Below are 13,560 nucleotides of genomic sequence, written 5' to 3'. Positions count from 1 at the left end.
GAATTAATTTATGGTTAGTTTTTGTAATTTTAAACATCACTTTTTAAAGTGTGGTGTTTAAAATTTTTATTTACAAGTGGTCTAGAGAAAGATTTGTAGAACTTACCATTTTAGACATTATTTAGAAATCATAATTCATTTAAAGTAAGCTACCTATTTGTACATCGAGCAAATTACATAGCTTATATAAAAAGAATAAAGTTCTAAAAGACACGTCATTAAACTCAGCAAATAAAATGTTCCTCTTGTTCAGTATTCAACTTTTTTTTCCTGTATGCCACCTTTCATTAACATTTTACCATATTTATGACCATTATGTATACAAAATAAGATAAAATAACAAACAAAAAATGTAGAAAACTCTCTGACTAGCCCTGGTTTCTGCTTTATTCTCTCCTCCCTTTCAATAAAACAAACAAAAACACCCAAAAGCAAACAAAAACAAAAAACTCTCCTCAGTCAAGTGTCCATATTTCTATTTTCCAGATTTATATCTCTAGTCTTAATCTCTGCCCTTAACTCAAAATCCATTCAATAATTAGCTATAGCACAGAGTTTTGTTGAGCTCTCTTTCTAGGTGCCTGGCACTGTTGTGGGCAGTAAATACAATAGTAGATAAGAAAGGCAAAGTTTCTATTTTCATGGGATGTATGTTCTTTTATGAAAAGAGAATACATAACTGCCTACAGAAATTAACCAAGTCATTTCAGGTAAATGCCATGAAAAAAAATAAAGGTGAAAAAATAAGGATGGTAAATTTATACCAGATAATCAGAGTTCTCATTGAGGAGGGACATTAAAGATGAAGTTGCAGGAGGAAAAAAAAATCTTTCTATACTGAAAGGAGAGCATTCTAGCACAAGCAAACAGGAAGTTTCCTTGAGATGCAAATTGACTTGAGAAGTTCAGTACCCACACAGGAGGCCAATGTGACTGGAAGAAATGATGTTGAATGAACCTGTAGTGTGCTGAAAGATGAGATCATAGAGATAGGGGGAGTATCAAGCAAGACCTTGTGGGCCATGGTGAGGATTTAGGAGTTTATTCTAAATGGAATGGAAAGCTACTGAGTAATCTTCAGCATGTGAGCAAAATGCTAAATATCACAGATTTTAAGACAGTATCTCTGAAATCAAGAACATATTTTAAAGTCATGGGGCACCTGGGTGGCTCAGTCAGTTGAGCATCCAGCTCTTGGTTTCAGCTCAGGTCATGATCCCAGGGTCATGGGATTAAGCCACTCCTCAGGCTCTACACTGAGCATATGGGGCCTACTTAAGATTCTCTCTCTCCCTCTCTTTCCTTCTGCCCCCCTCTCTAAAATAAAAAACAATAAAATAATAAAATAAAATAAAAGCAATGGTATCATTCAGTCACTATTGTAAGACAGTGGTTTTTGCCATTGCCTTGGAAATACCTTAACCAATTTCACTTACATTTTCATTTTCAGTATGCAAAAAAAAAAAAAAATATATATATATATGACATATATATGTTACATATATATATGACATATATATGACATATATATATATGATAAATAAACCTAAACATTCTAAGAAATAATGTCATACTATTCTTTCTTATTACTATGTAAAATAATGTGTCAAAAAGATGAAGTCTTACATCAAATGAAAGGCATTAACCCAAATTAAAAGTTTAAACACCTTAAATATACACAATGACATGTCAAATTTATTTATTTATTTATTTATTTATTTATTTATTTATTTATTTTAACGTTTTATTTATTTTTGAGACAGAGAGAGACAGAGCATGAACGGGGAAGGGGCAGAGAGAGAGGGAGACACAGAATCGGAAGCAGGCTCCAGGCTCTGAGCCATCAGCCTAGAGCCCGACGCAGGGCTCGAACTCACGGACCGCGGGATCGTGACCTGAGCTGAAGTCGGACGCTTAACCGACTGAGCCACCCAGGCGCCCCCCCCCTTTTTTTTTAACATTTTATTTAGTCAAATTTATTTTTTAAAAAGTTATAGGATCCCTCACTTGTGTGGGACATGGATTACAGGAGGTGAGAGAGGTAACATGTGGACAAGGTAGCAGTCTGGGGGTAGATAATGGTTGCTAGCAAAGGATGGTGTAGTAAAGGTCGAGAGGGATTTAGGATATACTGGAGGAAGTACTAGGAAGACTTTGTGATAGGTTAGATAAAAGCTAGGAGGGAAAGAAAGATGTCAAGGAGGTATCAAGGGTTTCTAGTTATGGAACAAAGCATTTACTGAGATGGTGAAGATTCATGCACGTGTGTGTAGGAGTTGGGATTGTGGGAGATGGTAAGTAGGCAATCGATGTCTATCAATACCTCATTTCAATTTCACCTAATATCCTCCTTTCAGGGATGGCTTACTGGCCTTCAGAGTAGTCCATTCACTCTGTTACATATTCTCAAAGGCTTCATTTAGAATGTTTATCACCATTTGGATTCTCCATCAGCATTTGTGATTCACTGTTTTACCTCCCCATGTCCTTCCCACTGAACTGGAGACTCCGTGGGGGCAGAACAGGTGGGAGGTTTCGTTCACTATTTTACCCTCAGCACAAGCACACTGCTGAGTACGGTTTACGTTCTCAGCAAATATTTGCTTAATGCACAAATATGTTAATTCTAATTTCTTCTTTTTATCCTGCCTATTTCAAAGTGCTTGGTCACTGACCAACAACCACTCTGCCAGATAGGAAACCACAGCTTTAGTGTACCCAGGAGTTTCTACAGCACTAGGACAAGAGGAAGTACAAAATGAGACAAAAATGTGCCAGAAAAATCCTGTAGAAAGAGGTGGTATTCCTTTTACTTAGAATCACTATAAAATTGCAAGAGCAGTAAGGAAAAAACAAACAAACAAACAAACAAACAAAAAACCCAAACACAATAACAACAAAAACCTAAAATGAATCAGCCAGATTTCATCATAGAGAAATAAGAATATGTCTTTGGGAAAGATTCTTCTTTATATTCATATATTAATCTATAAATTTTACATTCAGTTTGTTAAATATTTATTGTGTACCTATTATAAGTCAGAGACTTTGCCAGCACTCAAAATACATCTCTGTAAGAAAGGAGATTGCAAAGTTCACTCTAATTGTAATATACTATTATAAGTGCAGTGATAGAAGAATTCAAGGAGAGCTCTCTCAAAGTTAGAAGGGCCACCTACCAGCCTGAGAGGGCTTCCTGAGAAGCCCTGAGAGGGCTATTACTATTGGGGGTAAAGGAAATAGATGGTGAGAAAAGAAGAAGATGTTATCCAAAGGGACAATCAGGGAACAAAGACAGGTTTAGGAAACAGCATATTGTGGACCCAAGAGCTACAAATTTTACTGGCCAGGAAGTCACAGAAGATGAGGCTGGGGAGGTAGGCAGAAGCCAGATCAAGGATGGCATTGTATGACCAACTGAGTAAGGATCTGGGCTTTATTCTGGAAGCAAAGGATAGCCTCTAAATGCTCAGAGGCATGGATATAAACTGGTCACTCTCATTTACCCACTTAGGAGAACAGACTGCACTGGCTGAAGAAGTATCATGTAGGGGTAGATGGCCATGTCGCTGCAGCCACCCAACCAGGGTTTGAATCTTTGCCCTAAGATTTACTTTTAGGTGGCCTTGGTTAAATTTTTTAACTTCTCTGGAAAGAAAAAAATAACAGAATCTTCTTCATGGAGTTATGGTAGTGATTCAATGATAAGATATATATATACATATATATATATATATATATGTGTGTGTGTGTGTGTGTGTGTATTCACTCAGAGCAGTACAGTAGGAACAAATGTCATAAAGTGTTTGCTATTATTATTTGCTGATCAAATGAAAATATGGAAGACATTATCAAGGCTTCTTTGCATCAGCATTGTGTCCATAAGGGATGGAACTGTTTTCTTTACTACCATTATCAATTACATAACATAAGGAGTAAGAAGGTTTGAACTTGATGGAAAGGATTAGCAAAAGAAAGCCTCAGGCTTTCTAGGACCCCGAGCTGTAGAATCTCGAAGTACAGTGGATACTTTTCTCTAGGAATAATTTAAGATTATTTTCACTGGAAAATCCATGGGATGAAGTTCTGTTCTGTTCACATCCCAACTGTATTGTTCTTTTTTCTTTCATGTGATGCGTGTAGTTCTGAGCACCACCAACATACCCTTGAGTTGAATTAACAATAACAACTAACAGTCACTGGAGTTACACTGTTAGTGAATAACTCCAGTAAAAGCCCCTTTATAAGTGACTTTGACCACTTCAATTAAAACAAAATTGCTGCATTTTTTTGTTCATCTTTTCTCCATTACATAAAGTAATGCTTGATTTACCTTATCTAATTGGAATGTGATTGAATTTTATCTTGACCATGAAAACATTTTCTGACAGTGAGACAGTGGACTTTATAGTTAGGGAGAAGAAAAAAAAAGAAAATGTTTCTTACTTTCCTCTAGTTGTTTCAAAGCTTGATTTTTGATTGTTGGTTTTCTGGCTTCCACTGCTGTCACCTCTGCTGAGGTACGTTTCCCGTGGGGATCGGTTTCCCACACCGCCTGCAACCGAGTCGGGAGAGATTGCCTGTTGGTTCGACTTTCTGGCAAAGCTCTGAAGAAATTTCAGTGTAGAGTTGGAAAGGACCACTGACTCTGCTCTTGGACTGAACTTGAGGCTAGGTTTGGTTGGGAGGGCAAGCGTCTGTAACTTCAGCACCCCTTCTGTCTTCCCTGTGGGTGTGAGAGTTTGGTTTCTTACACCCTCAGGAGGTGTGCCTGTCTCTGAGGGAGGCACTGTTGATTTTAGAAGACTATCTTCAGAGGTTCTTGTCTCAGGAATTGTGGCTATCTCAGCAGACGTGATCTGAGGGATCGGCAGCACTTTATTTAGAGGAATCGTAGCAGAGGCCATATTCTCCTGGGAGCTTGCATCCTCTGATGTAGTCCAAGTATACGTGGTGTTGGTAAGACCAAAGCCTCCAATCCATAAACTCGAAAGCAGGACAAATAGCCCTGCTCCCTTCATCTCAGTGGTCTGAAGGAAGAAAGCTCAGGTGAAATTAGGAGACACAGTCCTTCTAGTCTTTTCGACAGCCGCTCCACACTGAATCCACTTTCAGAGCTTTGCCAATTTGAGATATGTAGAGGAAATAGGTTTCTGTGTTTTGTAGTGGACTCAGGAAGTTTGATTTCCTGTTTCTGTAGATTTTGTGTGATCCGTGATCTCTGTAGGATGTGTCTATGGAGGTGGTGAAGGGTGTCTGACGAAGCTAAGGGTAAATGGGAAAACACAGGCAATTATTATCAGGAAAACCCATGAGAAAAACATGAAGTAAATTTCCTTTCCTAGGTCCACTCATGTTTCGTCTGTTGCTGATACTGAAGAGGAATTTTACAATGATGATGGGCAGCATGGAATTTTGTTTGGATAGGCTGAATCAAGGAACTTAACATTTTGTTCTACTACACAAGGACATTGAGAAAAAAAATTGTGACACTTCTTTTCCACTGTGCCCCATCCAGAGAATCACATTTTGTTCAAGTGCTTATATCCATGCACATACACAAACACAGACTCACTAATAGGGTCTCTGCCCTTTTATACATCAGAGGCTGAATTATGAAAAAAAAAATATAAATACCCCTATTCTTATAAATATGCTTCAGCCAAAGCATTACTTGAAGTTGCTCTTGAGGATAAGTAATAACAAAAAAGAAAAGTATAAATTATTGAATTATACAGATATACAAGGAACTCACTTTAAACTTTGCTCTCAAAAATTCTACCAGAACCAGTTAATGGAATGAATAATCAGAATTTTGGATAATAATGGATGAAGAAAAAGTGAAGTCACACAAAAATAAATTAAAATGGGATCATATATAATTTTTTTTTTTTACTTTGTGGTGCAAAAATATATTTGCTTCAGGTAATAGAGAACTAAATTGGTCTAATTTAGTATGGCTGTTTTCCTAGTAGAAATGCTTCATGGGATTTATGATTTCATTACTACAGTAAATCTCTGATTCTCAGGCTTCAGTTAAGCTCTCTCATCTGTAAAAAGTTCCACAGCAGACCCATTGGACATATAAATAATATAACAGTTCACCCATTCATTCATTCTTTCAGTAATTACCCAAACCTTCAGTCAGCTTCACAGCAAGGTGCTCTCTTAGGTGCTGAGATTATAAAGCAAGAATATTCTTGGCTCTCTATTTGCTTATGGTTTATTCTATTATCTGAAGGCCAGATATATGTGTAATTAATCTTTCTGCCAATTTTTGTGCCAGGCATTATGTTCTTGCTGAATATTCAGCCATAGAATTATTTTTCTTTCAGAATTGGATAACCAGAAACCTTGTGCCTGTTGGGTTATGTAGTATTGTAGATGCACACTACTGTCCCAAATCCTTGATACAGAACACCAGGATTTCAAAGAAGGTCTAATATGCTCTGAACTACTACCTACTTGGCCTTAATACTTTTTTCCCCTTAATTTTTGTCACTCACTTCTGCAAGTATATTAACATATTAGAGATATATAATATGAGATTATTTAAACTGAGACACACAGTAATCAGTATCAACTCTAATTAACTTTGATATGAAGTACAAAGCATCTGTTTCTTAGATATACCACAGAATAATCCCACAAGCCTTACATTAGTAAAAGAGAAAATAGGTGCAGCACAGACAATCCAGACAGCAATTCGTCACTAAACAGAGCAATGAAACTGCATTAATTTTCACAACACAAACATGGTTTTCAGTACTAAAAAAAAAAAAGACATTACAGCATCTTTATCTGTAAAATATACAAACGACCTGGGGCTTAGAGCAGACTAGTAATTCTGAAAAGCCCAAGTAAAATTTTTCTTATAGTGTAAAATTTTAAATCCATTTTCTTAGATTTAGTAAAAGTAGATGAACAGACTTTCCTGAAAGTATAAGAAACAACCAGAATAATGGCACACATAGATTAGTGTGTTTCTATGGTTTGTGAAAAACATCTTGATCCTGTTCAGGACAAGTGAACTTTAGTGGTAAAGGGTCACTCACTGGATCTATAACTGGTAACAAATAGCTCTCAAATGGTAATGAAAACTGAACTGAGCTAAGCAATTCATTTTGCTCTTGTAAGGTATTGACCAATAACGACTTTTGGTTACCCCCATCCTAGCTTACAAATGACCTTGTGATCAAAAGGCTAAAGGTTCTGTATCTCATTATCAGTTCACCAAGGCATCTTTTGATGTAACCCCCAGGAGAATCCCAAGCTCATTTGAAGGTTTTAGATGTATGGATCATCCCTTAATTGGAGACATAAAATATCTGTACTCCAGAAACTGTCAGAGGCCTAACCTCAAATTTTGCTTTCTAAGACTTGTTAAAACTTATCAAATAACAATTAAGAAAAATAATATTCCTGTGATTGCTGCCTAAAGGCTACTCCATCCATTCTTCTAGTTACTTGAAATACTATCTGTGGATTAAACTATACCATCAGAGTTTTATATACATATATCCCATCATTGTGCTACACCCTTCATTGCCCACTAGATTGTTTATATTATGGTTTACCCTATTACCATTTATTCACTTTAAGTAGTTTTATAAGAAAGAAACTAAGAAACTCATCATATTATGTGCTATCAGGAGGTTTTTATGTCATTTTTCATTGTATCATAAACATAGGATTGAATTACATATCTCAAAATGAGTTCTCTCTAGGTAATGAGATAATGGATTAATTGTATTTTTCCCTTATAATATGCATGAATCAATTTTCTAATCACTAGAAAAAAGATTAATAAGTTGAAATAAACATATAAGTGAGTTAAAAGAGAATCTTAGATTAAGGATTTCATTGTTTATAGATGGTGCTATCTATTATTTAAAGCCACATTTATGACTGTGAAAGTATTATCTGTGTAGAATAACTTCCATTAGATTAGTAGGATTTCATAGCAGCTTCTTTATTTCCTTTTAACACGAGAAATTCTTATTTTTAAAAATAGTTTAAAACATTTAAAATAATATTTCATTATCACCCTCCTCCATAAATTGTCACTGTCAAAAAATAATTACAGAAAACAAAGTTCTAAGCATTTTTTCAATTTTATGTTGCTTGAAAGTATTGGAAAACTGTTGAATGTATATATAGACAAAGGGAATTATAACCATACAGTAATAGGGCTAGGGGAAAGAGAAAAATAGATTTAAGTGAGATTTTGATAAAGCAAACAGTTAAATTTGGCATATTATTTAATTCTCCCAGGTAAGTATTCTACCCTCATTTTGCTGATAAAAAATTAAGTTGAAAGAAGTTAAATAATTTCAAGGGGTAACACACTGTTAATTGACAGAACAGATATTTTTATCTTATTCTGATTCTTTCCACCATCTAATAATACACTCCCAAAAAGAATTGATAACTTCTAAATTCACAGAAATTTAAGGAAAAGAATTGTCATATTGTCTTAAATTCATTTTTTTTCCAGTGGTTTTTAACTTCCTTATTTGTTGCTTTATCTCACAGCTAAAACATACGTTGAGGCACACTAATGAGTTAATGATTTCTATTAGTTTGAATTTATGGAGTTAGAGGGGAAGATCTGTATTTTTATAAGTTTGCTTTTAGTGTAATCTTTTCTGATTTTTTTCTCCTCTTTGGTTGGGTGCCTTCTTCAATTTCTGTACAGTATTGTAAGGGATGACAGTGTCTTATTTTTGACAGCCCAATAATAATTTTCTTTCATTTGTTAAATGGAACCTCCAGGACAGCACAAGACTGCTATATCCTCAGCATCTAGAACAGTGTTTGGTGAGCATTCAATAAATATTTGTTGAATAAACAAATGAGTGGTTGAAACTGTGAATGTACTGAGTATATTCCAACTCATAGCCACACACACACACACAATATAAATAAACATAATATACTTACTGAATACAGCTTCAGAAGTCTCCTAGAATATCCATCCCTTCAGCCAGATTGTCTCTTGTAAATCTTTCCTAAATAAATTTTAGGAAGCCCACTGTTTTAAACTCACCTGTTTTCAAAATACATTTTAGATAGTTTATTTTGAAGCCATAATCAAAGCAAAGACTAACAGCTATGTAATAAGGATCATGAAGCAGTAAGAATGCCAGAGAAAAAAACAAGGTATCAAACAAATTAAAATTAAGAACAAAATGTAGGTCTTAGTGGGCTGGTAGGAAAGAGAATATGGAAGTATAGTGAATTATGTAATTCTTAATATTAAGTGAGAGAAGCATATTAGTTTCTCAGGAAACAAAAATACAACATAGCTTGTCTTAATGTTAAATTTTTAGTTTTAAAATTAAGAACATTAAGAACACATTGATAAGACAAGACAAAATATCCCTTATTAGTGAATGTATATTGAGAGTTTGTAAAATTATCCTAGTGTGTAATTTATATTTCCCATTTAAATAAAACAGTACACTTCAAATGAAAGAGATAAATTTAAAATTCTTTAAGACCAATTTCTTTTGAAAATTCTGGAAATAATAATATGTCACTTCCCAATTTATGTCTGGCTATTGAGTGACTTCTCCAGGAAATATGGAATACATACAATTTTCCCTTATTCCTCCCGCCAAGTACATATTAAAATCCAGGACACTATATGTAAAACAAATATAAGAAGACTCTGAAAGGTGGAGAAAAAAAGGCAGACTGGCTAGGAGGACCCAAGGAAGAACCCAGGATTGAGTTCTATGGATTTTCTTTTTTTCTCATCTTCCAGTGCTGGAGAATTTAGCAAACTAGAAACACCAATGGCACAAACAATAAAAGTTGCGAGAAAGGCCAAAAGAACTAAAAAATGGTCAGCTTAGAAAGACAGGAATCTATTTAGACAAAAACTTCACTATTCCCACCAACCACTACAGAAAAAAAATGTGATACTATCCCCACACTTGCCAGCAAAGGCTGAATGGAGAGCCTTAGATTTCTACCCTCATAAAATTGTAACAAGGTGTCAGCCCCCATTCTCCCCCGGTGTCAGAAAAGACCAATAGGGAAACCAGAAATTTCATTATCAAGAGAGCTCCACTCACTGTGATAACCTTCCAAAGGCTGGGGAAAGGGCAAGAGAACTTAAAGACATAATGACTTTGAGTCATGCCAGGTCTTCACCGAGTACACTTCAATGGTCCCCCGAAGGCTGGAGACAAGGAAAAGTTTGAAGAAATTGGTGTAGAAATTCACAGATAGGTCTGGAAAAATAAGAGAACTCACCAGAAATGTTTAAGAAATGATTTCTTACTGTGATTTTGGAGGTCTTCCCTAGTGTTTTAATCTTCCTCTTCACTCCACTGATGAGGGAGAATTCCCACCCTAGGGTTATGGGGATACTGAACATGTGATACTTGCCACTGGATGAATGAGACTGGCAGCAGTTCATACATATATTCACACTGGGGAGGACAACATCTCATACCACACTGGTCGCACAGAGGTAGCATGTAGGAACAGAGTGAACAACCAGGGGCTACATGAAGCAGGCTTTGTAATAACGAGAGGGTGGGCTGCCTCCTGGCTCCCATGGGAGGATGCAATTGACTTGTTTAAATAATTCTACGGGCTGCCAGGGAATCGAAACCCATGACTTAGAGACAAGGAGGAACTGAGCCTGGTCCCTTTGATAAGGAGGACTGTTTGACTAAGGGACCTTATCCACCAGAGCAGAGTGTGGAAGGCAACTTGTGGTTAGGCCATCTAAGCCTTCTGGGTTTCACATGTCAAGGCAGCACATAATATTGCACTTTAATGTTAGATCTTATGCTGCACAAAGTTCAGAGAGCCTTTTTCTGTGTGGTAAAGGATAAGAGCTCTCTGGAGTTTTGCCTGTACTCAGAAAACTTTGTTGGAAGGAAAATCCTGATCATGCTGTTGAAGTATTTTAAGACTGTGTTGACTTAAAACTAATAAGAGATGAAACAATGTTAGTGTAGATTAGACCCAGCTCAACTACAAGTTGGTGTGACTCAGCCCCCACACTCAAGGTCTGACAGGAGTAAGGGTATGCTCTCCTCTGAGGTAAAGTTTATCTACTATAGCTCTTTTACACATAATGCTTCTAAAAAATTATGAGACAAATGAAGGAAGAAGAAAATGTGACCATCATCAAGAAAGAAAACATCAGGGGAGCCTGGGTGCCTCAGACATTTAAGCGATGGCTCTTGATTTCAGCTCAGGTCAGGATCTCACAGTTTGTGCGATTCAGCCCCTCATCGGGCTCTGCGCTGAGACCATGGAGTCGCTTAGGATTCTCTCTCTCTCTCTCTCTCTCTCTCTATCTCTCTCTCTGTCTCTCTCTCTCCCCCTCCCCTGCTAATGCTCTCTCAGTCACTCTCTCAAAATAAATAAATAAGCATTTAAAAAAAGGAAAACAGCAACAGAAAAAGATTCAGGAAAGTCTGAGATATTAGGTATATTAGAAAGACAATTTAACATAACTATGACAGAATACAGTAGAGAATGTGGGCAACCCATCTGACCACAAAAAAACTTTCAGCAGAGAAAAAAACTATTAAAAAATTAAATAGAAATGCTAGATATAAAAAGTATGATATCAGAAATAAAGAACTCGTTTGATAAGCTTAATAGCACAGTGGAAATATCAAAGAAAACAAAACAATCAGCTAATTTGAAGTCAGGTAAAAAAAATCAAATGGAAACATGAAAAACGTAAGTGTGTAGAGAACAGGAAGGAATAGTGTCTAAGGTCTGTGGGACATCTTCATACAGTAGACACACATGTAATCTGAGTAAATAAAGATGAAAATAAAGGAGAAAGATTAGGACCAAAGAGAAATTTTTAAAGATAATAGACAAAAATTTTCCAAAATTGATAAATGACATCAATCCAAACACTCAAGAAGTTCAGAAAACTCCAAGAAGGAAATTATGCCTGGGCATATTGCAGTAAAATCCTGAAACACCAAAGTAAAAAAAAAATATCGAAAGCATTCAACAATTAAAAAAAAAAAAACAATTGTATTACAAAAAGGTTAGAACAATTAATGTTGACTTTTCATTGCAGTTAATGCAAGATGACAATAAAATGACTTTTTTAAAGTATTCAAAGGAAAAACTGACCTGTTAATTTAGAATTATATATCTAGTAAAAATGTCTTTCATAGTAAAGGGGAAATAAAGACATCTTCCTCAGGCAAAACCTGTAAGAATTTGTCTCCAGAAGACCTGCATGCCAATCCACTGACAATTTAAGTGAAATGGATGTATTCTTTTAAAAAAAATTACTAAAAGTGATAGAAAGAGACATAGAAATCTAAAAAGCCCCATTCATAATGAAAACTTTTCAACAAAGAAAACTCCAGGCCCAAATGGCTTTCCTTGAAAATTCTATCAAAAATCTAAGGAAGAAATATCACAAGTCTTCATGAACTTTGATTAAAAAAAAAAAAAAAGAAGAGAAAATAATATATCACAGCTCAATTTATGAGGCCAGAAAAACATGAATATCAAATATTACAAAACCAAATATTTCAAGAAAAATAAAACCACAGACCACTATCCTTCACAGAAATGAAAACAAATACTCTAACTAAACAGCACTATGTAAAAGCTAATATATCATAACCACAAGGGGATTATTCTAAGAATTCAAGGTTGGTTTACATTTGGAAATCAAGCAATGTAATTCTAAAAACAAAAGAAAATAAATTAATGTTTAAAAAGTATGTGTATGTTTCTAAATAGGTACAGCAAAAGCACTGGAAACAAATACTGGTTTATATTAAAATCCCTGTGAACACTAGAAATACAAAAGCATCCACAAAAAAATGTACTGATAATATGTTTATTAATCATGGAAGATTAAATGCTTGTCCCTAATATAAAGAGCAATCAAAAATGTTTGCTCTTACAACTTCTGCTCACTATTGTGTTTGAAGTCTTAACCATTGCAACCAGGTAAACAAAAGAAACAACAAGCAGAGTGATTGGAAAGGAAAAAGTAAAATGCCATTATATAGAGATGGTGTAACTATGCACATAGAAACTCTATGTAATCTTCAAAACTAAAAAAACAACAATAATAACAACCTACTAATTAGGCAAGTTCACAATATAACGAATCTAAAGTAGTCAATTTTTAAAAAGAATTAAATCGAATTGTTCACAGTGATTTTAAGATTTAATCTACAGTAGTCAGAAGAGTATAATAATGGTGTTCCAAATGTAAGGGAAAGAGAGTTTTCTCTAAAAATAGAACACTCAAAGAAAAGAGTGAGTCCAGAAATCAACCCACACGGATTCTGAACAAAAGTACTGTCAATTCAATGGTAATAATAAAAATCTTATTAACAAAAGATGCTGGAGCAAATAAATATGTAATTTTTAAAAGTCAACCTTCACCTCTAATGCACTCTAAACTTAAAATTAATTTAAGATGGATCATAGGCTAAATACTAAATAAAAACTAAACCATAACCTTCAAGTAGCAAACAGAATAGCTTTATGATCTTAAAAAAGATTTCTTTGATGGGACACAGAAAGCATGCACCATGA

The 13,560-nt window shown here is 35.1% G+C and overlaps 1 protein-coding gene across 4 annotated transcripts in view; it reads right to left on the bottom strand.

Annotated features, from left to right (window-relative positions):
- The window catches only part of MMRN1 (multimerin 1), a 76,668-nt gene extending 66,133 nt beyond the window's left edge, over window positions 1-10,535 (bottom strand). For 2 of the 4 annotated variants that reach the window (XM_047091014.1, XM_047091017.1), the window contains exons 1-2: window positions 10,264-10,535; window positions 4,447-5,265 (exon numbers count right to left, since the gene is read on the bottom strand). In XM_047091014.1, the coding sequence (XP_046946970.1) occupies window positions 4,447-5,021 (575 nt within the window). In that variant the 5' untranslated portion in view covers window positions 5,022-5,265; window positions 10,264-10,535. Of the gene's footprint in view, window positions 1-4,446; window positions 5,266-8,943; window positions 9,063-10,263 lie in introns of those variants that run through there. The other 2 variants (XM_047091016.1, XM_047091015.1) reach the window with 2 other exon arrangements.
- Window positions 10,536-13,560: the final 3,025 nt, after the last annotated feature.

This window comes from Lynx rufus, unplaced genomic scaffold (genome assembly GCF_022079265.1).
Source record: "Lynx rufus isolate CCGP_SWC_20201006 ecotype Redwood Valley unplaced genomic scaffold, mLynRuf1.p SCAF_3, whole genome shotgun sequence".
Classification (NCBI taxonomy): Eukaryota; Metazoa; Chordata; class Mammalia; order Carnivora; family Felidae; genus Lynx; species Lynx rufus.
The sequence above is the reverse complement of the archived record's forward strand: the minus strand, read 5'-3'. Positions and strand labels throughout refer to the sequence as shown.